General features: G+C 40.4%; 1 protein-coding gene across 1 annotated transcript in view; it reads left to right on the forward strand.

Moving 5' to 3' along the window:
• RMND5A (required for meiotic nuclear division 5 homolog A) overlaps positions 1 to 20,999 on the forward strand; it is a 62,077-nt gene extending 41,078 nt beyond the window's left edge. Inside the window, exons 5-9 of the mRNA XM_008008504.3 lie at positions 7,792 to 7,958; positions 8,940 to 9,105; positions 13,137 to 13,239; positions 14,703 to 14,857; positions 16,527 to 20,999. Coding sequence (XP_008006695.1) covers positions 7,792 to 7,958; positions 8,940 to 9,105; positions 13,137 to 13,239; positions 14,703 to 14,857; positions 16,527 to 16,590 — 655 coding nt within the window. The 3' untranslated portion in view covers positions 16,591 to 20,999. The remainder of the gene's footprint in view (positions 1 to 7,791; positions 7,959 to 8,939; positions 9,106 to 13,136; positions 13,240 to 14,702; positions 14,858 to 16,526) is intronic.
• Positions 21,000 to 25,272: the final 4,273 nt, after the last annotated feature.

Consider the following 25,272-nt stretch of genomic DNA (forward strand, 5'->3'; position numbering starts at 1 on the left):
AGAGACATTACAGCATTTTTCACAGAAGAGAGAAAAAAAATTACTTCAGACCACAGAAGGATTTAGATTGGACAGGCCATGAACAGTATCAGGTAGGCTGCTGAAATATGGGAGGACTCCATCTCCAAAGCCAGCAGATAGGTGGGTGTAGAAAGAAACCACAGGTTTCTTAGTGGTGTGTGTGACCAGTAGTCCTAAAGATGAGAAGATGCTTGACAGACTTAATAGAAATTCTAGTACCAATGGGTAAAACTGTTTATAAGCGGGAAATAGTTCTAGAAAATGAAATTGGAGGAAGCAAGCAGAGGTGCCTGATCACAGGGCCTTGACTATCACTGGAAATGAGGGTAACAGTGATTCAGCAATTTCTAGTGTTCTTCCCCCCTCCCCCCTCGCCGACTTTTTTTAGTTGAATAGAGATGGGGTCTCACTATGTTGTTGCTCAGGCTGGTCTTGAACTCCTGGGCTCAAGCAGTCCTTCCACCTTGGCCTTCTAAAGTGCTGGGATTACAGGCATGAGCCACAGTGCCCGGCCTGGTGTCTGTTTTCTTATTCCTACTCGTGGCTTCTTGTAGGTGAGTGGTCTCCCTGACTCAGGCACATTTTAATAGCCACATAGAACCACAGAGGAAACAAGGCTCTGATACATGTGCCAGTCCAACAGAAGGAACAATCAAGGCTTGAACAACTTGGATTTTTTTCCAGAAGTTGATTTCTTTTTCTTCCCTCCCCCACCTTTTGGTCTTAATTTTGAAAAGGCAGACGACAAAAGAGTTAATGGATACGTTTTAACTCACTCTCTATGCCCTAAGTCTGGTGGAGAAACCATACCTCTTAAAGAGAAGCTAATTGAAAGGTAGAAAGAGGTGCCGTTTTTCAGAAGGATAGAGAAAAGAAGGAATAGAAAAGCCAGAAGAGAAAAAACATTGCGTTGATAACACTGTTTTCTATTGTCTATTTTATATTCGTTGCTGGTGAAAGTTTATAGAAGTTCCAAGACTGTAGATATTCCTTAGGAAGAAAAATAGACATTATCTGAATACATCCTCACCAAAGACTTGGGCAGTATTGGAAATGAGTGCCCAAGCCGTGACTAGAGAAATTGAGACTAGAGAAAGAGAAAATTTAAATGGTCCCTGAGAATAAATGTTTAAAAACATAAGAAGCTAAACTAACTGAGAGGCTAAACACACATGATAGAAAAGAAAAGGGTGACCTGGGAAAGACACCGGACATGTGCTTGTAAAATGCAAGTCTAGTATTAGGTTTATAAAATACCTTGTTTAAAAAAATAAAAATAAAAATAAAAAAATAAAATAAAATACCTTGTTTTTTTTTTGTGGTAGGAAACAGGCAGTAAATAAGGCAATGTCATATTAAGTATTTTAAAAAGATCATTGATCTGTAGAGTTGTGTTGTCCAATATGGTGACCACTCCTTTTTGTAGCTCTTACTAATCGCTGCATTACTGAGAACCTTATATAAAAGGATGTGTGTGTGTGTGTTTTAAATAGAGTCAGATATGCAATACCATGGTTTGTGTGGTTTCTTAAATAGCATGTGAAAAGGACAGAGACTCACACCAACTGTGAGATGAGTTTAATGGTAGTAGTTCCAGCAATGGACTCAGCCCGTAGCTGAGAAATTACCATTTGAAAATATCTAAGAAATGAAACATTAAGTGTTCTTTTCAATCTCTAAAGCAAAGTTATGGAGTTCCTCACTTTTTTGACTGAACTTTTATTTTTGTCAGGTTTGCCATTCTCTGAATTTTTAAGCATTTGATTGATGTTACTAAGGACATTTCACGAGGTCCACACCTGTGGAGTAAAAATAAATGTCATTCATTCACCCTCAACTTCAACTTTTACCCCCAAGAGTATAGCCTTAAAGGAAATTAGAAAAAGAGGTTTTTGTAAGGCTTTAAAATGCTGTGAAAGGTTATAGTGGAATGTGCTGTGGGATTGGCAGGAGGCCTTTTTTTTTTTCCAGTATTACTAGAAATAGACACCCAACCAGGCCGGCAAAATTGTAAGATGAGAGAGATAAGCCCACTAATGCTGTCTGTTAGGTTCCTGAGGGAGAACTGCTACTATGAAGGTGAAATCTTGTATTTATTTTTGGAATGATGTAGAAATTCTAAATATGGAGGTAACCGTGTGCCAAGTCTTTTCACAGGCCTGACAATTCGGATAATTAATGCTAATATTTCTGCTGGGTAATTGTATAGATGCAGATGGCTTCTGACTTAGTCTTCTCGTAAGTAATATTGTTTTGGGGTTTGTTGGTGGAAAGTCCCCAAAAGGCCCTTCATCAGAAGAATGTGGTCGCAGTGCACAGAGGGTGACACTGTTGATCTTACTGTCATTTTTGGGGTCTTCAGTGTTTCCGTAAATGGAGTAATTCCAAAGGTGACAGTGTTCTCGTGGTCCATGCTGGAAATTTAGGATCAGAATTTTTTTAAAAAAAATTATAGAGTTAATAATTTTACGCATTTTTAGTTTGCTTGCCCGCCCCACCCCCCCACCACCACCTCTACTAAAAATACAAAATTAGCCAGACGTGTTGGCACGCACCTGTAATCCCAGCTACTGGGGAGGCTGAGGCAGAAGAATCACTTGAACCTGGGAGGCAGAGGTTGCAGTGAGTCGAGATCACGCCATTGTACTCCAGCCTGGGCAACAGAGTGAGACTCTGTCTCAAAAAAAAGAAAAGAAAAAAGGTGGGGAGGAAGGAGGGGGAGGGGCAGGGGCAGGAATCATTTTGGTGAGAAATAGAAATCTAATCTCATTTTTTTGTAATTCTTTAAGATTTATGAGAATGAGCCATAGACACCCTGACCTGCTCAGTTTCTCAAACTGTATGTCTTTCCTCATTTTATCAGTCTGGAACTTCCTTGTCTTTATAAAGTAACCTCTTACCACTGAGATCTCTGTGTTCTTTCTCTCCTGTATTTTTTTTTTTCCTTTTTTTTTTTCAAAGACGGAATTTCACTCTTGTTGCCCAGGCTGGAGTGCAGTGGCGCGATCTTGGCTCACCACAACCTCCGCCTCCCAGGTTCAAGCGATTCTTCTGCCTCAGCCTGCTGAGTAGCTGGGATTACAGGCATGCGCCACCACACCCAACGAATTTTGTATTTTCAGTACAGATGGGGTTTCTGCATGTCGGTCAGGCTGGTCTCAAACTCTCAGCCTCAGGTGATCGACCCACCTCGACCTCCCAAAGTTCTGGGATTACAGGCCTGAGCCACCTCACCCATCCCTTGTATTCTTTACTGAACCTATGGGCAGTCTTTGCAGGTTTCTAAGATATATAAATTCGTTTTTACCACAGTTTAGTTAAATAACACCTGGCTGCCAACAATGCAGTTCAGATTTCAGTCACCATGATGTATTAGCTGTGAGCAATTGTATAAAATACAGACTTCTCTGCCAGCTCTTCAGTCTGTACATCAGGACGTAACAGGCGCATCATGGTCATGACCAGTTCTGTCACTTCGCTCTTGATCACTGTGCATCTGCTGTCAGTTACCCTCAGGCAACAAGTGTGTAGTTGTGTCACCTCCTTAACTCCCTTATCCATGTGACATTTTACAAAAAATGAATAATTGGAAGACAGACTTGGCAACAAGAAAAATCTTAGAAGTGAAATTGAATGTGATTAGAAAGATTTGAAAAGGATGACGGCAAGACGAAGCTAGGGCAAGACCTAAGCCTATAGGAAGCTAATGGTACAAAGCATGTTGGAAAAGTCCTGTCACTATAAAGACCAGGGTAAAGTCACTTCACCGTCTTTTCACTTATATTGCACTAGAATAGCAAGATGCTTGTGGTTTAGATGGAACATTTACTTCTACTTTGGATTGAGAGAGAGAAGGGGGGTGTGTGTGTATGTATATGTGTGTGTGTGTGTGTGTGTGTGTGTGTCCCGGTTTGGCTACTATTCGGGCCAAATTGATAATAGTTGCCTTATTGAAAGAAGATGGTAATTACAAGGATATTGAAGAACTTCACTGCCAGTAAAAGATGCTTCTATCATGTTCAGAAATTGTGAATTGACTAATGTTAAGCTATCTGAGGAAGATGTTATTGTGAGTAAGAATGCTGCTGTGAAGTTTGTACTCAGATTTCAATGATTCGTTAAGGCAGATGTTAACGATGATCATCACAGAAGGCAACTCTTGATACCAGAGCTTAGCAAAAGGCATAGAATAGTGAAGAATAGTGAAGAGAGTTAAAAATAGATTCACTTTCTTATTAGGAGGCAGCTGTGGAGAGTGACTTTGAATAAAACCTATGCTTATTTGGCCACTTAACTGTGGCCAGGGAATTGAGGTCAACGAAATACAAATGTGAGTTTCTGGGTACAGTCCTGGAGGTATAAGAGAGAGGTCATATCATGTCAGGTGAGGATTTCACCTTAATTGCTTACATGTGCTTAAATGTTTGGGAGAGTTAAAAATGGGTGTCTCATCCTTAGTTTAGACATTTTGCCAGGGAGGGAGAAGCTTGGAAGTCCTTTGCCTTGTATAATTTAGTCTTAGTATAATATTAAGAGGTTAAATGAGGACAGTACATTGTTTCAAAACGAATAGGATGAAAAGAAATACGACTTTTAAGAAATGTGAAATCTTGTGTTGTATGAGTTTGGGTTTTGTGTTGTCTTCTCCCTCCCAGTTCCTTTTTGTAAAGGTATTACTTACTTTTCTAAATATTTCTTGGCAAGGAAAGGGGAGGAATTAAGCAATGCTAGTTTTTTTCTTATTTCATAGCCTTGTTTATAGCAAAATTTGAAACTGTGCAAACATAAATTTAAGTAGTACATTAAAAATTATATTTGTCTAAATAAATGCATCTCCAGGTTAAGTGGAGTACAGGTGTTTCTAGCTTATAAAGCTAAAATTGATCATTCATAACTTTCAGGAAAAGTAATTTATAATTACTCTATAGGCCTGTTTGTTAAAAGGAAGTTAAGACATTTTACTTTTACATTAGCTTAAAAAGTTATTACCTTTTAAAGTATAAAATTAATACATGTTCATTACAGAAAACCTGGAAAATATAGGACAGCATAGACTGTTATCAGTGCTGTTCAGCTGGAATTGATTGGTGTGTCTTTCTGGTTGTTTCAGACCCCTGGTGCTGATCTAAGAGTTGGTGCCTTGTTCTGATTAGTCATAGCCCATGGTGTAGCAGTTGATAAAAAATACTTGAAATCCCAGAGTCATTACTGTTAAACATTCTGGTGTCTAAAAGTTACTTTTGAAAATATATCACACTTTTGGCCGGATGTGGTGGCTCATGCCTGTAATCCCAGCACTTTGGGAGCCGAGGCGGATGGATCACCTGAGGCCAGGAGTTTGAGACCAGCCTAGCCAACATGGTGAGACCCTGTCTCTACTAAAAATGCAAACATTAGCTGGATGCAGTGGTGCATGCTTGTAGTCCCACCTATTCGGGAGGCTGAGGCAGGAGAATGGCTTGAACCTGGAAGGCAAAGGTTGCAGTGAGCTGAGATCGTGCCACTGCACTCCAGCCTGGGCAACAGAGTGAAACTCTGTCTCAAAAAAAAAAAAAAAAAAAATGTGTGTATGTCTATATCTCATCACATTTGTATATGTCACACTTTCAAGTTGTTCACAGTGGCTCACACCTGTAATCCCATCACTTTGGTAGGACAAGGCGGGAGGATTGCTTGAGCCCAGGAGTTCGAGACCAGCCTGGGCAACATGGTGAAACCTTGTCTCTGCAAAAAATTACAAAAAGTTAGCTGGGTGCGGTGGCGTGCGCCTGTGGTGCCAGCTACTTGGGAGGCTGAGGTGAGAGAATCGCTTGAGCCTGGGAGGCAGAGGTTGCAGTGTTGAGCTGAGACTGCACCAGTGTCTATGAACTTTTCCTTTTTTCTATAGACTTTTTTAAAATTAAAATTCATAGTTACTCTATTAAGTAGCTCCAGTCTTTTGGCTCTACAAGCCCTTACACATACACCCCATATCAGAAACAGAAAAAAGAAAAATCTTACTGCCTTTCCTTATTTGCTAGTAGGAAAACATACTTATGCTTTTATGAGTGAAGGGGTGTATAAACTTTTGGAAAGTGATTTAATTTCAATGCACTACTTGGAACTGGAAATCCATAAGGTGCCTGGCAGGCTTAGAGACTGGCAGGCTAGAGACTGCAAAAGGCACAGTGTGTTGGTACTGTTGGTTGATGTAGGGCATTCGCAAAAGACCACTGCCAGAAGTAGTTTGCTGGTTGGCCAGGCTCACACCTGTAACTGCAGCACTTTGGGAAGCTGAGGCAGTAGGATCACTTGAGCCCAGGAGTTCAAACGCAGCCTGGGCAACATAATGTTTACAAAAACATTTTTTTAAAAAATTAGCCAGGAATGGCAGCATGCACCTGTGGTCCTAGCTACTTCAGAGACTGAGGTAGGAGGATCACTCAAACCCAAGAGGCTGAGGCTGTAGTGAGCCGGGATTACGCTACTGCACTGCAGCCTGGGTGACAGAGTGAGACCCTGTCTCAAAAAAAAAAAGTACCTTATTGTCAGCAGGTTTATCTCACTTGGTGTTACCACTTGACTGCATCATTTTAGTGCCAGGCAAGGAACCAAGGCTTACAAATTTAGGTAAGTATTTCCAAGATCCAGATGATTAATATTTTAAAAAATCACTGACTTTGAAGTCAGAGAAGCGTCATGATTTGACTGTAAGATGTGAATACATCAGCAAGTTAATTAGAATGTTTATATGCATGTGCAGCCCTTTCTGGAAAGGTTAGGACCCAGTAAAAGTGCAGCTCTGTGAAGTCCAATCCCAATCAGCAAATTCATTATAAATAACTTGAAAGGTTTTACTCTTGTAGTTGGTGGAGTTACTCAGATTTTATATTCTTACCCAGTTCAGATTCCAGTGGTCTTTGGTGAATTGGGTTAAGTGAGGAGTATTTGTCTTAACTGATGGTCAAATTAAATAATATAATGCTAACAGCTTCTATATGTTAATATATTTAGAGAAATAAAGTAATGTTTCCTTATTCCCTTATCACAAGATTTGATTTTAACAGCTAACTATATACTTTCCTGCCTTTGCCCTCACCTGACCTGGTAGTACCAGTTCAAGATTGATTATTCCAACTGTTTGTTCTGTAGAAGCCTGAGGTACTGTATTTTTGGCTCAGTTAAAATAGAATCTTGTTTTTTCCCTTACTAGAACTATGTTTGTACAAACCATTTTGCACAGTAAGATTTACTATATGATATTTGTCTAGCTTTATCTTCCTGATCAGACCGAAAACACCTTGGGGGGAAATAACGGTATTTACTGTTTTTAATCCCAAAATGAATAACACAAAATCTTGCAACTATTGAAAGTTTAAAAGTATAGTTGCCTTTCAGGATCTTTGATTCATGCTTGTATATATCAGGCCAGTTTTACAGGAAAAGGGCAGTGGATCTAGGCAATCTAATTGTGAATCTCGTGGCTGACACCGCTTCAAAGTGTGGTCCTGTGCAAGTTCAGATGCATCATGTGACACATCAGAGTCATTCTAGTGATTGTCATCTACCTTAATGCTGTTTTCTTTCACTGGCTGAAGGGCCTCTGCAGGTGTAGTTATTGGCGGTTACTTTCCTGACAAAAGTCTGGGCCCTAGGGATTGATGTTACCATAGACTTCCACAAGATGGCAGACCAAGCCCCTTTTTTGTTTTACTGGGTTTCAAATAGTTTTTAGGACACATTGCTTATGCTTTTGATTATTCTTAAAGTGTTTTTTTGCCTTTTCTTTAGGTGGGCAGTATCAAACCGGGAAATGCTTATAGCTCAAAACAGCTCCTTGGAATTTAAGCTACACAGACTGTACTTTATTAGCTTGTTAATGGGTGGAACCACAAATCAGCGAGAGGCATTACAGTATGCTAAAAATTTTCAGCCATTTGCCCTAAATCATCAAAAAGGTGAGTCTGGAGTCAGATGTTATTAATGTTTGAAACAGGGCTATAGCCACCACTATAACTTAACGGTTCTTATTTGTCTGTTTTGGTTTTTTTTGTTGTTTTTGAGACGCAGTCTCGCTCTGTCCCCGAGGCTGGAATGCAGTGGCGTGATCTCGGCTCACTGCAAGCTCCACTTCCCGGGTTCACGCCATTCTCCTGCCTCAGCCTCCCAAGTAGCTGGGACTATAGGTGCCCGCCACCATGCCCGGCTAATTTTTTGTATTTTTAGTAGAGATGGGGTTTCACTGTGTCAGCCAGGATGGTCTGGATCTCCTGACCTCATGATCCACCCACGTCGGCCTCCCAAAGTGCTGTGATTACAGGCGTGAGTCGCCGCGCCCAGCCCAACTTAACGGTTCTTAACTAGAGCTAATATATGTTTGCCAGTAAACAGTTGTAGTTGATAATCACAGGAAAAGCTCTGACTGGCTCTAAAACAAAAACAAAAATATTAAAGCCTCTTAGAAGTCAGAGATGTTGCAGATTTTGGAATTCCATATTAAACTGAGAGGAGATCTGAGAAAGAGCAAGGTGTGCACTTGCTCTCGTCCACCCCAACCTGGCTGTGTGCTGCTTGTTTTGCCACAACAAAGTGTCAGAGAGCCAAGGCAGCAAATGTTAACCCCACGTATTTGTGTAGGAATACATTAACTCTGCAATCAGAGATAATGTGATGACATAATTGTTACTCCTGTAGGTAATGGTAATTATACTTTGCTGTATATAAGAATTTAAATTATAAGTTCAGTATTTTCACTCCTTTCCTTTTCTCTCCATGCTGTTTAATTTAGGATGAAGGAAGAAACCAAGCTTAAGGACCAGAATTTTAAAGACCTGTTAATACATTATTTTAGGCTGTATCAGTATGGGTGGGGGTATTCTTGCTTTTCGCAGCTTATTACTGCAAGCAAACTAATGCTTTCTTGCTGGTACTTTTTTTAGACATCCAGGTTTTGATGGGAAGCCTTGTGTACCTGAGACAAGGGATTGAGAACTCACCATATGTTCACCTACTTGATGCAAACCAGTGGGCTGATATCTGTGACATCTTTACACGGGATGCTTGTGCCCTCCTGGGGCTCTCCGTGGAGTCCCCTCTCAGTGTCAGGTATGGAAATTGGCCCTGTCTGTTACTGAAGTATGCACTGCGTTAGTCACCTCCCCTTAACTTGTTTGGTTCTTGATATTTAAAGCCAAAAGAACTTTTGTCTTTCTGAAGAAGAGTGCAATTGGTATTTCAAAAGATATCACAATTGGCAGTGACTGTTTTAGAGAAGCAGTTTTGAAAGTGTGGTGTGTGAACCTCACAGGATCCTGAGAGCCTTTTCCACTGTATTGACATTAGTACAGATGGTCCAGAAACAGTGGTGGACTAAACTGCTAGAGTCTTTACACAAGTCCGGGCGGTGGTACAAATTCCACAGATACTTGCTGGATTCCTCACCACCACACCCTTGCAGTTTAAGAAATGCTAGTTTTACTTAACCACACCTGTAATCCCAGCATTTTGGGAGGCCAAGGAGGGCAGATCACGAGGTCAGGAGTTCAAGACCAGCCTGACCAATATAGTGAAACCCTGTCTCTACTAAAAACACAAAAAATTCGCCAGACATGGTGGTGGGTGCCTTTAATCCCAGCTAGTTGGGAGACCGAGGCAGAAGAATTGCTTGAACCCAGGAGGCAGAGGTTGCTGTGAGCCGAGATTGCGCCATTGCATTCCAGCCCATGCAACAGTGCGAGACTGTGTCTCAATTAAAAAAAATAAAGAAAGAAAGAATATTCTTGACCTGGTGTGGTGGCTCACATCTGTAATTCCAGCACTTTGGGAGGCTGAGGTGGGGGGAATCTCTTGAGGCCAGGAATTAGAGACCCACCTGGGCAACACAGCTAGACTCCATTTCTCCAAAAAGCTTTTTAAAAAATGGATGTTCTTGATGAAACATTAAAATTATTAGTTTTATTACATCTTGACCTTTTGGTACACATCATCTTAATAATTTGACAAAATAGGAAATCCACATAAAGCACTTCAGTTTCTTGTCGAAGTATGGTAATTGTCTTGAGAAAAAGCATATTGTTTTGAGTTATAAGCTAGCTAGTCACTTTTTATCATGGAATACTTTTTTTGTTTGTTTCTTGTTTTTTTTTCTTTTGTTTGTTTGTTTTTTTTTTGAGACGGAGTCCCCTGGCTGGAGTGCAGTGGTGCAGTCTCAGCTCACTACAGCCTCCACCTCTTGGGTTCAAGCAATTGTCCTGCCTCAGCCTCTGGAGTAGCTGGGATTACAGGTACCTGCCACCATGCCCAACTAATTTTTGTATTTTTAGTAGAGACGAGGTTTCATCATGTTGGCCAGGCTGGTCTCGAATTCCTGACCTCAGGCGATCCACCGCCTCGGCCTCCCAAGGTACTGGGATTACAGGTATGAGCCACCACACCAGCCATGGAATAGGTTTTACCTGAAAGAATCATTAACATAGTTACCCACACTCAGGTCTTTGGCAGTCTTTTTTTTTTTTTTTTTTTTTTTTTTTTTAATCTTTTTTCTTAAATTTTTCAGAGACAGGGTCTTGCTGTGTTGTTCAGGTTGGACTCAAACTCCTGGGCTCAAGTGATTCTCCTGCCTCAGGCTCCTGAGTAGCTGGGACTAGAGTTGTGTGCCACATCACCCAGCCATTTTTTTAAGTGAATGAAGCAAGCCTGTCACATTTGGAAGGTCTTAAGTATGATCCTACAAAAGCATGCATGAGTAAAAGAGTCATTCAAAGTACAAGACAGACAAATGGATTTTAATGTAGCAGGGGACAAAAAGTTTAATGGTAAAGTTTCAGATTTTGCTCTGCAACCAACCTTTAGAAAACTACTACCAGTTTTGGCCAGAACTCTAAAGTCAGTTTTGGTGTGGTATTGAGGAGGAGTTTCCACAGTGATCCAAAGCGATCAAAGTAGTGCTACACATATGTGTGAAACAAGGTTTTTTTTTCATTTATCTCAACCAGAAGAACATACCACAATAGATGTAATGCAGAGTAAGCTATAATAATCCAGCTGTCTTCTGTCAAGGTAGGCATTCAGGAGATTTGTAAAAGTGTGAAACAGTGCCACTCTTCTCACAAATATATTTTTGTTTTGGAAACTGTAGTTTTTTTTTTTTTTTTTTTTTTTTACAAGAATGTTGTTTTTAACAATGGCATGGTATTTTATTTTTACATGGACTAATCGCAACTTTTATGTTTCTCATTTTAGTTTATAATGCATTAAAGATATAACCCACAAAAAGAAAAGCTCTTTGAGATCCTTAATATTTAAGCATATAAAGGGGTCCTGAAACCAAAACATTTTAAGAACCTGTTTTAAGAAAATAACTTTTTTAATTCCACAAATGTTTTGTATATTTGCTATGTGCGAGGCACTGTGGGCACTGTGTTGGATATAAGATGAATAAGGTGTATTCCACAGGGTTCTCCATCCTAGCATAGGAGCAGACAGATGCAATTAGCTATAATGTGAGGCATTGTTGCCATCAGTGTCTCTGAGGAAGACTCTGAAGTGGGAATGTACATGCAGAAAGTTTATTGACATCAGCACCTGTGGGAGAATGAAAACAGCAGGATTGGGCAGAGAGGAAAGTTGGACTGTGTTACAGTGGCAACAAGGTCTCTCCCATTCCTGAGGAACTCTGGAGCTGCTATGGGCCTGTGGAGTTGTCCCAAATTGGGCCTACAGGGCTGGGCTTTTGTACCCTCACATGGAGCAACTTGCTGGATATGACTCTGGTCAGATGACTCTTTTCAACTGAGGATAGTCCTGAAGAGACAGACACAGCCGAGAGTTGGCTGCCAACACTTCCAGATCTGAGAAATGAGTGCTTCTACCCTGGACAGGGGTGATCTGGGGATAAGAGGAACTATGCAAAAAAATGTTTCAGGAGCAAGCATATCATTTGACTGATAAACTGAGCCCATTAAACTTTTTTTTTTTTTTTTTTTTTTTTTTTTTTTTTTGCTATTTTGTGCAATATAAAACCTTTTTTGGCATTAATGTAAGATTATTATGAAATTCTTTATGTTTTTTTTTTTGAAACAGGGTCTCATTCTGTTACCCAGGCTGGAGTGCAGTGGCACCATCATGGCTCACTGCAGCCTCAACTTCCTGGCATCTTCCCACCTCAGCCTGCTCAGTAGCTGGGACTCTAGGCACATGCTACCATACCTGGCTAATGGCTAATTTTTATATATTTTGTAGAGACAGGGATCTCACTGTGTTTCCCAGGCTGGTCTCAAACTCCTGGACTCAAGTAATCCTCCCACCTTGGCCTCCCAAAGTGCTGCAATTACAGGAGTGAGCCAGCACCATCTACTGTTATGAAATTCTCTAAAAACCTCCTTATTCTCAATTCTATACTTCTTTCCTATGGACCGAAAATGGTATATAAATCAGCACCATCTGCAGACCACATTTTGAGTATCATTATTCTAATTAGCATATACCTTGGAGCACATTTTGTAAGAAAAATAAGTATGGTGGTATATGCTCTGTAAGGAAGGGAATAGGAAAGGAAGTTATGTCTTGTGTATTGCTGAATGAAGAATTTTGTGCAAGAACATCTCTTTTTCCTTCAAACTCAGATAACTACAACTACTGTATTTGGAAGAGTAGTAGTTCTTAATTCCTGCTCTTCATTTGAATTAATTGGTTCTCCAAAGCTGCTTTCTTTTTTAAAATACATGTTTTAAAACTTTATTTTTCTATTTTCTGAGGAAGTAAGCTAAAGTTAAATTACCCTAGCAAATGAGTTGTTTTTTTTTTAAACGTTTGCATTCTTTAACTGCATTTACCCGCATATTGGTGAGGTTTATTTAGTAAATTTAGAGTTTCATTTTTTGTTTTGTTTTTTAACTGGGATTGGTTTTCAATATCTTCAGGAAATATACCAGTGGGCCTGGGGAAGATGGGGAGGGAAACAAGTTATTTTTCTTCTAGTGCAAATGGCTGGGTTTAGTTTTAGCAGAACAGAAGGCTTTCACCCCGTCCAGGGGCCAGGGTCTGCGGTACACAGAGTCTGGAGAAATTGATGTCTCCTTGGACCAAGCGGCCTGACACCTGGCCTGGCACTGACGTTTCCTCTTCTGCTCTCCCAGTTTCTCAGCAGGTTGTGTGGCGCTGCCAGCTTTAATTAACATCAAAGCTGTGATTGAACAGAGGCAGTGTACTGGAGTTTGGAACCAGAAAGATGAATTACCTGTGAGTTCCATTTTCTGTTGGCTATTTACTTTTACTGCCTTTAGAAGAATATGGCATCTTTAAATGTTCACCTTTTAACCAGGAAACATTATTGTAGCCATTCAACAGGAGTTTTTTTATATATATATAAAAGATTAAACAATACAAATGAGGAGCCTAGTACATTTTGGGGACCCTGGAGGAGGAGTATTACAATTTTGACTTGAAGTGCCTTTGAAAGCTGGGGAAGGGAAACATCAGAAGTGGTGAGAGTTGTAGATGCAGTAGCATGCAGTGTGTTGTGCAGTGCCGTTCACAGACCGCTCCTGTGATGGTTTTTCTAATACAAAGGCAAAGTTAATTGGATTTACTTTTGTCTTAACAATTGCTGTCAATAAGATCATGGGTTTGTGCTGGTTACATTTTCCTAATGCCAACAGAATAAGTACAGAGTTCTTAAAGGTCGTCCCTGTAACACCTGCAGTCATCAGTGGGCCTCTAGTACTGTATTTCTACTGCTCTCCTAGAAAGGACCATGGTTTTAAACATCAGCACAATCACTTTCCAACTCTAGAACTTCTCTAAGCAGTAGCGTATTCATCTCTAAGACAAGGACCAGCTTTCTCTTTATGGGGCTGCTGAAGGCTGTAGATAACATAAGCATGCTTAGAACGAGATGGGACACATGGTAGGCACTCAGATTGTGGCTGCCATGGTGCACTTATGATGTGGAGTGGCGAAGGTCATTGTATGTGTGTTTCCACCAGGTCTCTGACAGGCACTAAGACTCTGGGCTGGAATTGTCATTCCTGTCATGATTGTGTCACAGACCCTGAAAAGCTAACATACGCGTTTAGTTTTTTGCCCCTTTTATACCACACCTGTACACAGGTTTATTTGCAGTTACATTGTTCTTCCAGCGGGTAACCCGGTCAGTTGGTTGCCCCAGCTTCTCAAAGATCTTTTCTGATTAAAGGCACAGGTGCAGTCCTGGTCTTGAGTGTGGTCAGGACACAAGCAGCACTCCTGCTCCACTGCCACTAACTTGAACAAGTGAAAAGAACTTGAGCCTTCACTTGTTTTGTGGAGGCAGGTGCCTGGCATCTGGCAGTTTCCCGTTTATGTTGTAAGCATCTCTGCAATGCACTAAGACAGAGCAGACTGAAATCTGAATTCACCTAAAGACTGTGTGTCAAGCCAGTAAAGCCATTAGAGGTGGTGATCTGCCCATTAGAGGTGGTGATCTGGTCATTGTTTTTTGTCAGACTTGTTTTTACAGTTTGTCAGCTTTCTTGAAAATAATCTTGAAGGCTAATTTATCACTTTGAATCACTAAGACTGTTCATCCGAGTTAGAAGAGTGCTATAGAAAGTTACATTCAGGTGAATAGATATGATCAGTGTTCTTTACTGCACAGTGTATATTACCATGTGGATGATTTTGTGAAATATGACTTCAGCTTTTTTACTTTTTTTTCCTAACAGATTGAAGTGGACCTTGGTAAAAAGTGCTGGTATCACTCTATATTTGCCTGCCCCATTCTTCGTCAGCAAACGACAGATAACAATCCACCCATGAAATTGGTCTGTGGTCATATTATATCAAGAGATGCCCTGAATAAAATGTTTAATGGTAGCAAGTAAGTGTATGACTTTTAAAAAATGTTAGCAAATAAATTTTGTTTTAGAACTTGGTAGGAGGATAAGAAGTGATGAGGATTAAAAAAATGTAGCTAGATTTAGAACTCAATAAATTTCTTAACTACTCATTTGGCAAAGTGGGTGGTATCTGATTTGAGTATTTTTAATTTGTTTGTGGATTTGGTGATTAGATTTATAAGCTTGTCTTTAATTTTTTGGGTAGGTGATAGATTTTCCCCTTTTTTATACAAATGGAGTTGCATACTAAAAAATGTTCTATACTTTGCTGTTTTCACTTAGTGATGTGTCTTGGAGATCTTTCTCTATGCTGCAGAAACAGCCCCCATTATTTTTTGGTTAAAGCTGCAGTATATTCTAGTGTATAGAAATATGATGGGGTAGCCAGTTCCCTGTTGATGAATATTTGTTTCTCTGAACAGTGCTAAGTGAAGGCGACGGGCATAGTGGCTCATGCCTATAATCCCAGCACTGTGGGAGGCTGAGGCAGGCGGATCATGAGGTCAGGAGATTGAGACCATCCTGGCTAACACGCTGAAATCCCATCTCTACTAAAAATACAAAAACAAAAAATTAGCCAGGTGTGGTAGCAGGCACCTGTAGTCCCAGTTAGGAGGCTGAGGTGGGAGAAGGGCGTGAACCCAGGAGGCGGAGCTTGCAGTGAGCCTAGATCACGCCACTGCACTCCAGCCTGGACGACAGAGCAAGATTCCATCTCAAAACAAAAAACAAAAAAACACAGTGCTAAGTGAATTATCTATACCTGATACATAAATTCCTAGAATTGAAATTACTGGTTCAAAGGATATATGCATTTGTAATTTATTTTAGATAGTGAGCCCAGCTTTTTTTTTTTTTTTTTTTTTTTTTTTTTTTTTTTTGGTGAGATTGAGTCTCACTCCATCACTCTGGCTGGAGTGCAGTGGTGCAGTCTCAGCTCACTGCAACCTCTGCCTCCCGGGTTCAAGCAATTTTCGTGCCTCAGCTTCCTGAGTAGCTAGAATTACAGGTACACACCACCACGCTTGGATGATTTTTGTATTTTTATTAGAGACAGGGTTTTGCCATGTTGCTCAGGCTAGTCTCAAACTCCTGAGCTCAAGCGATCCACCCACCTCAGCCTCCCAGGTGTGAGACACCATGCCCAGCCAAAATTGTTGATCTTAGTTCAGGCTGTACTGGTTTCATGTGCCACTGTGAGGCACGTGGGCCGTTCTTGGTGTGGGCTTGTAAAGCTGCCATCAGATTTGCTGCCCTTGAATGGATTGTGTGACCAGTACATTTGAAATTCATTTAAAGACTGATGCAACCTAAACCTTTGGGAAAGAGAAATTGAATTTATTTTCAAAACCCGAAAAATGATATCCAGAAAAGTTATCTTTGTTTTGTTTAAGAAACAATTTTCAATGAAGAAAAGGCTTTCAGTTCAGGATCTGGCATAGGTGGCATGTATTTGTGACCCTTCAAATCTTCGTGGTTATATTAAGGGAAAGCATAATTCATCCTCAAAGCAAAATACAAACAGACTTGTTGTTTTTGTGTGTTCTTATATGTGTGTGTGATTGTTAAAGATACTGTATAACGAGATAAAAATTGAATGCTCAGTACTGAGCCTGCTCCTTCACTCAGTGTTTTCTTCTTTGTCTTTAGATTAAAATGTCCCTACTGTCCAATGGAACAAAGTCCAGGAGATGCCAAACAGATATTTTTCTGAAGAGATAACTTTAGTTTGCAATTTGTAAGTGAAACTGAGTCGTGGGCACATTTCAGAAGAGAACGTTCCATATAATGCAGCTAACCAAGGACTCCTGTGTTTCTATAAGCTAATGCTCCGGAAACTTTGCCAACCTGTTAGTGACACACACTGAGGGGAGTGCTCCCGGTGAATATTATCATAGGGCTTTATTATATTCTTGGTCTTCATTTCTGATCAAGTAAATACACCAGCAGTTGTCATTCAATGCAGGTTTTTGTACTTAATTATATGGTGATTTTTTTACTTTTTAAGAGCAGAAACAGAAATTGACCTCCCCACCATGTGTTTAATATTTCACCTGCTTTTACTTTTGTCATTTTCTTGATAATCGTAAGCCTTGAGAGTGTTTGTGAAAAAGTTTTATTTCCTGTTATGTATACATAAGTAAATGAAAATTCTTCAGAAAAAGTTTGATAAATTGAATTGTGGTTATGAAACTAATTTGCATTTTTATTTGCTTAAGAAAGAAAGCTGTGATAGTTTCCAGATTTGCTTTTTGATGTTTTCCTCTGCTCCAGCTCCAAGAAGTCAGCACACCTGCATTTTAGCTCTGCATGCAGCCCCAGCAGGCTGCGTGTTTTAAGAATTTCGTTGTTTAACCGGCTGGTGTGAGAAGTCTTCCGTTAGCATAGAGTGGAAGGAGTACTATTGTTTAGTTGGTTTTGGTTTTTTTGTTTGTTTGTTTGTTTTTGCTTTTATTGCCAAGAGGTGCTTGTTTTCAAAGTATGTTTAATAAAATGAAATTCTAAAGTTAGAAGTGTTCTTAAGTTGATATTTGCTCTCTTGGTCTTGGTAGCCCTATTGTATCATTGCAGACACAGTGTTGTGCATGCGTGTATTATATATGTGCACCAGCATCAAACATTGTGTATCTGGAAGGAAAGCAGCATGTTCCAGTTCCAAAATGCAGTTACCAGACCCATCACTTTAAACCCTTAAAGTTAGAAGCTAGCAAATTTTCTGTAGTGCAGAATGTTTATTGCTGTTTTTGTGTTTGAATAGTATAATGTTTGATGCCTCTCTTCTGCAAAGTGTATCATCTCATTGACTGTGAATCTGTATATTATTCTAATGGATACAGATAATGATCTTTTCTCTTGTGAGGTATCTTCATTTAATGCACTGTCCAAAAATAGCCATGTGTAAGAGTCTCTCTGTATGATGAACTACATGGAAAAGACTTCTGTGGACAGAATTCTGACTGAAACCCCTGAAGTGACTTCAGTATAAGAATGTTACATGGAAATCACCAAATATTTTGCAACTTGATTTCATCTGACATGGAGTGAACGTCGATAGGAATACTTTCAAAGAAAATGAAAAAAAGAAAACACAGAAGCAAAAAGAAATGTGGCACTTCACATTTTAAACTACAGATGGACTCGGTTTGAGGGAGGGGGAATCACAGATTTGGTGCTAAGTTAATTAGAAACTGGCAGCGTTTTACAGTAGTACACCAACCTGGATGTTTTTTTTTCTGAAATGTTTACCTGGGAGAGCTGGGGTTTGTTCGTGAAGGGAAAGAGTACTGTGGAAAAGCTCTGCTTGAGTGCCGTGTGGCCAGGCCTATGTGGATGGCTACTCAGTACTGTGCGGGTTCGCCAGCGGTTGCGATTGGCCCAGCTTGGAGTGCTTCTCTGGTCCAACCTCATTCTGGCCCCATAGCGACTTTTGCCCCATGATTCTGCTTCACTGTTGGAGTCCTCTTTGAAGTTCCCCCTCTCTTTACTAAAGCAGTGAAGGAAGAGAACAGAGACAAACTCTTTGGACTATGAAAGACAAGGTAGAGAATTCCAGGCAACAGTCTGACCAAGGGTGTAAACCAGTTTATTATATATATTTTTTTTGCCTTTGAATTAAAACCTAGAGTGTTGTTTTTTTGTTTTTATGTTTTACCCTTTTTCTCCTTAGGCCAAGTTTAGCTTATTGTCATCTTTCCAGCCCAAACACCTACACAACATTTAGGTTTCATGTAAGGTTTGAACAAGACAGATGTACTCTGAAGGCTGGTGGTAAATGTGTTTGATGACCAGGCACTTCATATAGTCGACTTGGGCCACTTTTAAGGACAAAAGCCAGAGCTCAGCTTTATCCCTCTCCCAGTGCTGGGAGCCAAAAAACTGTTGACAGTTTTTTGTGCAGCTCAAGACAACTTTAAAAAGAACATGCTTTAACTGAAGCATTGGACTCTGCAGCTTTCTGTGTAAGGTCCGTGTACTCCCACTGGGCAGGGTGAGGACCAAAATTCTGAAACTCTTATGAATCTGACATATTACATGGAAATTACATCTTGCCTTTAAGTGCATGGACTTAAAATTCATGAGAGACTAAATGTGAGGGAGAAGTGGATTTAAAGAGGCCAGACCTTAACCAAAGATGCTGAGGTACAGCATTCTGTCCTCCCTACCCTAGAAACTCCATAAATGCTGTCACGACCCTATCATCGCTGATACTTTCTGCACGTCAGCAGTCCAGGAGGATGCTTTTTGTCTCTTTACCTCTACTTTACAAAAGGTAATATGATAGAGGCAACGTTTATAACAGTCACATTTAATTATAATGTACATGAAAGACAGAATTTCAGAATGGTTTCTTAAATTTCCTTGGGAACCGTTTCCACATATCAGTTATAGACAAAGGCCATGGGACTATGCTAAACCAATAAAACCTTTTTAGCAAATCTTTAAATTCTGACTTAGCCAGAGCATCTGAGTGTTCAAAGTACAGTTTTACAGTGGCTAAGATTGTCTCTTGATCTTTTTTCTCCATTGTGTGATCATCACAGATGCTATTTGTTTTATTGGTGATTATATGAGACTTCTAATACATAAATGAACGGGTATTGGTGCCTCTTTATTTTAAAAATTTTGAAGAAAAGAGCCACCTCATATTCATAGAGTGTGTATTTTTTGAGTGTGTGAGCATTTAATTGAAAATAAAGTTATGAAGTAAATCTTAACTTTTCTGTAGCAGCTAATGTATACAGAGACACTAAAACCCACACCACGTTTTGTGGGAAATGAGGATCCTCTTTTCTCCTCTCCAGGTAGTCCCGCAGGTTATGCAGTTTAAGTTCAGTCTTCTTTATGCTGTGATTTATTTCCACCTCAGTGGCTTAGCCTTTGGGACAGTGGATACTGCAACAGCCAAGAACTCTTGGTTATCCGCACAAGACAAGCTGCTGGTAGACTACATTAGCCCTCTGGTTTTCCAGCTCAACCTCTGATAAAGTGGACTGACAGCCACGCTGCTCAGTCTGTTTAGTCAGCCGACTCAGGTGATTTTCAGGGAAGGCATGGAGGCATAGTTTGGTTAGTTTCATCACTAGGATGTATAAGGTGACGACACAAACCAAATACTTTTGTTTCATCACTTAACTATACGTACTTTATCTCTGGTAACACTAGAATGCTGTGGTCTTGAGGGAGTGTTAGCAAGGGACACATAGAAGGTTTGGTGTTTCGTAAGCCTGTCTAGCTGTGGCAGGTTTCGTGTGGTACACCGATGTTTACCATAAGCAGGTACAAGCTTCATGAACTGTTCTTAATGAACTATAATTGAATAGATACCAAAAATAGAATGACAAATGTATTTTAATAGCAGATGAGGCAGTTAGTTTTCGGATGAATTTTCCACTGTTGATTTTACTTCAAGACATAGCAAGAGAAACAAAATTTTGTTTTCAAGACATTTCCGCTACAGGTTCAAGTAGTGGGCATATGCTTCATTTACTTCCAAAGAGGAAGAAGCAGCTGGAATTGGCTTACAGCACTTGCTTTGTTTCGTGTTATGGGTGAAGACCTACATACACTCTTCTTGTAGCAGTCACTTAACCTTCAGCAAGGCAGTTGTGGGGTTCACTATGATTTAGTGCCTGATCTTTTTTTTGGGGAAGGGGCGGGAATGAATGTGTTGGGACTGGGAGGGAAGCAGAAAATGGGAGCGTGAGTGAGTGTGCATGTGTCTGAAATTCACCATTGCCCCCACCTGCGCCTGGCAAGGAACAGGTGTTTGATGTATTTTGCTCATGACTGCAGTATGCATGTATTTTTTTCCTTCTCTGTGTTTTCTAAACTTACACTAAAGGATTCATCAAATCATCTTGTTCAGATGGCTCAGGATTGTATTTATTTTGCTTACCCCGTGCTCTTGGGTTCTATAGTATTTCTATAATTATGTAACGAGAATAGTGTTGCACTGTAATCTATCATATAGAGCTATATGTATGGAAAATTTTGATCAATTTTTTAAGAAATGTATCCTGTTTGCAAAGGCACAATAAAGTTCCATCTTATAGACTATAGGCAATAAAGCTAACAATAAACCTTATTTAACACAAACCACATCCATATCCTCTGTTCATTTGATTTTGGAAAAAGTCTAGCATATCCAGTAGTTTCAGGGAATTCATTTTAACTTTAAGAATTCTGATATATTTAATTTATAAATATCGGACTGATAGAATTTTGGAAAACTATAAGAAATGCTTTGTTAATGTGTGTATTCCTATGTAAAACACATGGCTTCTCCTGTGTATATTTTTAAAAATTAAAGAAATGCACATTGAAAAAGTATTTTGTGGAAGCGGTCTGTATGAATGTGCCAGGTGACAAAGGTATGAGGGAGGGAGTAGGGAGTTGCTGATTGCGAGAAGAGAAAATTGCTGTCTGCATTTGCTAAGGGTCCGCGTGTCAAGAATTTAAGAAAGTATCTGTCCCCATCTTACTCTGTTTCTGTGCCACCAACAGTGAGAAGAGGTGACTGGGCACTGTCCCGAGTTGTTTGTTGTTCTTTTGAGACAGACTCTCACTCTGTTGCCTGAGCTGGAGTGCAGTAGCCCAATCTCGGCTCACTGCAACCTCCACCTCCTGGGTTCAAGCGATTCTCATGCCTCAGCCTCCCGGGTAGCTGGGATTACAGGCATGTGCCATCATGCCCAGCTAATTTTTTTTTATTTTTAGTGGAGATGGTGTTTCACCATGTTGGCCAGGCTGGTCTCGGACTCCTGACCATGAAGTGATCTGCCCACCTCAGCCTCCCAAAGTGCTGGGATTACAGGCGTGAGCCACTGCGCCCGGCTGAGTCCCGAGTTTCTGAGTAGGAAATTGTTTTAATGTTTCCAAGCTGCTGCCCCCTCTAGCCCCTCCTGTGCACAGTGGGGACCCTGCCCCTGTGTACTGACCAGAGTGGCAGTGAGTGCATGACTGGTAAAGTGGAGCCCGGAAACAGCTCGATGAACAGGCTGCTGGAGGGACTGGAACTTGTGCTGTCAGCATTACCAGGTAAGACCAGAAACTGAATTGCCTTGTCTTCTATGGCAGGCCAAGGTTGTAGAGACCAAGCATTTATCTGTACTGCTTTTGTATATTTTTTAAGAGAAGTGGTGTTACCTGAGATTTTAGGATGTTTCTTACCTATGGAAACCCTTGTGGTCCCACCGAGTCAGGTTGGAGCTAGTAGCCCAGGTAATAGAAGAAGAGGCCTGGTAGGCCAGTCCAAGCTCTCACCACCTTTCCCTCCAGCATTTGGGCTCCTCAGGACTCAAAAAGTGTGATCCATGGACCAGCAGCATCAGCATCACCTGGGAGCCTGTGAGAAATGCAGAATCTCAGGCCTCAGCTCAACGCTGCTGAACCAAAATCGGCATGGTCGTGAGAAAACGGGCTTCCCTTACAAGGAGTGTCCTGGATGCTTCCTATTTCAGGAAGTATCCTCCCTCTCAAATGTGGTGGGTCAAGATCACACCTACTGAACAGAATTGCCCTTGAGGACTAAGGGCAAATCTGTTAGTCATCAAGAAAATTTATATTTAGTGTGCTTTGAACTCTAGTTATTGAAAAAATCAAGTGTGTTTCTTTAAGCATCTAGGTAATTGAGGGAGTGCTATATTTGCAGTATGGTAAAATGCATTCATTTTCTACACCCTCCACCAAAACAGGGAAGGTGAGCATCAAAGATGAAAAACAATTTTGGTAATGACAAAATAAGGACTAAAAATGCATCTTTAAACAAAACAGCCTGATACTTCTCACCCCCCAGCAGAGAAACTTGATAATAAACAATATCCCAGCAGAAGACAGCCTTTCTTAACTTTTCTTTTTCCTTAGCACCCAGTAAGAAGCTTAATCACATAACCCTGTGTACACAAAATTTAGAATTCTGAAACATTTTACGAAACAAGAGTGCTACAAATATGTGATGTGCTATTTTATTTTTAATGCTCCCCAAGACTAATTTGATTTTGTGACCTGCTAATGAGGCAGTTTTTGTTGTTTTTGGTTTTTTTTTAATAAAGTATATTATACTTTTTTATATAAAGTATATTATACTTTAAGTTCTAGGGTATATGTGCACAACATGCAGGTTTGTTACGTATGTATATTTGTGCCATGTTGGTGTGCTGCACCCATCAACTCGTCATTTACATCAGGTATAACTCCCAGTGCCATCCCTCCCCGCTCCCCCCTCCCCATAATAGGCCCTGGTGTGTAATGTTCCCCTTCCAGAGTCCAAGTGATCTCATTGTTCAATTCCCACCTATGAGTGAGAACATGCGGTGTCTGGTTTTCTGTTCTTGCGATAGTTTGCTCAGAATGATGGTTTCCAGCTGCATCCATGTTCCTACAAAGGACACGAACTCATCCTTTTTTATGGCTGCATAGTATTCCATGGTGTATATGTGCCACATTTTCTTAATCCAGTCTGTCACTGATGGACATTTGGGTTGATTCCAAGTCTTTGCTATTGTGAATAGTGCCACAATAAACATACGTGTGCATGTGTCTTTATAGCAGCATGATTTATAATCCTTTGGGTATATACCCAGTAATGGGATGGCTGGGTCATATGGTATTTCTAGTTCTAGATCCTTGAGTAATCGTCATACTGTTTTCCACAATGGTTGAACCAACAGTGTAAAAGTGTTACTATTTATGAGCCAGCTTTTAAAACCTTGCATGATGAGACAGTGATGCAGTGGTCCACTTATCCACCATACTTCTTTGAAATCTGTCAATATATCTATGATAGAAAATACTTAAAAACAAAAGCAACAAAAAACACTTTCCTTGTAGCAGTAGGGTATTTCGTATCCTTGTGTGAGCCTTCTATGCTAGCAAATGTGGTGATACATCTCAATGTTAGAAGGCTTGTATAATCCAGAACTACTAATTACTGAGCTCTCGTGTGTCAGGCAATGTTGCATTTATTTAGCTATACTTCCTTTCAGCTTAGAAAAGTACAAAGTGCTTCATGCTAAACATTGGCATGTAGAATCCTTTAATAAAAAGACATGTATTTTAGCATGTGGTATGACGTCTTAGCAGTCACTCATCTAACAGATTTTTAAAATTCCACTCTGCTGGGCACTGAGATGAAAGCCTACAATCTGCTGGAAAATACAGAAAAGTAGAGCCAAGGTCCTGTAATGAGGTTAATAACAAGAGGGTGCTGGAAAAGAAAGGAGAGCTGTAATCGTTGTGTGTTTTTAAGGCCCACTCTAGCTATAATGGGAAGAAGGGTAGTTGGGGAGGGGACAAGGCTAGAGCCAGGGAGGACAGTAGGTAATTAAGGTCAATGTGAGTATTTATTGAGTATTGGTCTCGGGTACTCTTGGAGGTCTCGGATAGAGTGGTGAACCAGGCAGACTTGTTCTCTAAGTGGGAATCAAGGTCATGAAGGAAATACAGGAAGGCAATGTGCTCATCACACAGTGCTCTGAACTTCCCATTATTTAGAGAAGCACTATTAGGTTCTTGTCTCAAGTGATAGTGGGCTTCCTTGCTCTAGCATTTTAACTGTATTCCCACTTCTCTCTATTATCTATGTTTTCTAGAAGGATGAATTTCTAACTTTGCCAGTCTCTATATTGGGCTCCTACACTGTGTGGGTTGTGTAAAATTCTCCCAAATTCCACTTGGGGCTGGCCTTTTTACTCTCTTTAAAGACATTTAGTGGCTGGGCATGGTGGCTCATGCCTGTAATCCCAGCACTTTGGGAGGCTGAGGTAGGGGGATCACTTGAAGTCAGGAGTTCGAGACTAGCCTGGCCAACATGGCGAAACCCTATCTCTACTGAAAAATACAAAATTTAGCTGGGCACGGTGGTGTGCGCCTGTAGTCCCAGCTACTTGGGAGACTGAGGCAGGAGAATTGCATGAACCCGGGAGGTGGAGGTTGCAGTGAGCCGAAATTGGGCTACTGCACTCCAGCCTGGGCAACAGAGCGAGACTCTGTCTCAAAATAAATAAATAAATAAACAGTAAATAAATAGGACATTTAGCCACTGCGCAAGTGTTGGATCCATTCAAATGAAGGATTCTGGTGTGTCATTTCCCCTCTGAAGTAAAAATGTTTCTTAGAAGACATGTCCTCAGCATTCAAGACTAAGCTCTCCCCTTCAGAACAGATTAGAAAAGCATTTTAGGTTTTCTTTCATTCTTAAGCACAAGACTATGTTGCCTTTAGTTATTTCAGATATTTCAGATTAGTGAGCTAATCTGCCCTAAAGAGGAATTTCACGGGAAATTATTAAATTGTCTTGAAAACTTTCAAGGATGACTCAGGAAATGTGGGGCTGAGGGCCTCTGTCCTTCCTAGGTTGTGCTGTTAGGACTAGGCTTAGTGGCAGGTGTGGAGTAGG

The sequence above is a fragment of the Chlorocebus sabaeus genome, chromosome 14 (assembly GCF_047675955.1).
Source record: "Chlorocebus sabaeus isolate Y175 chromosome 14, mChlSab1.0.hap1, whole genome shotgun sequence".
Taxonomy (NCBI): Eukaryota; Metazoa; Chordata; class Mammalia; order Primates; family Cercopithecidae; genus Chlorocebus; species Chlorocebus sabaeus.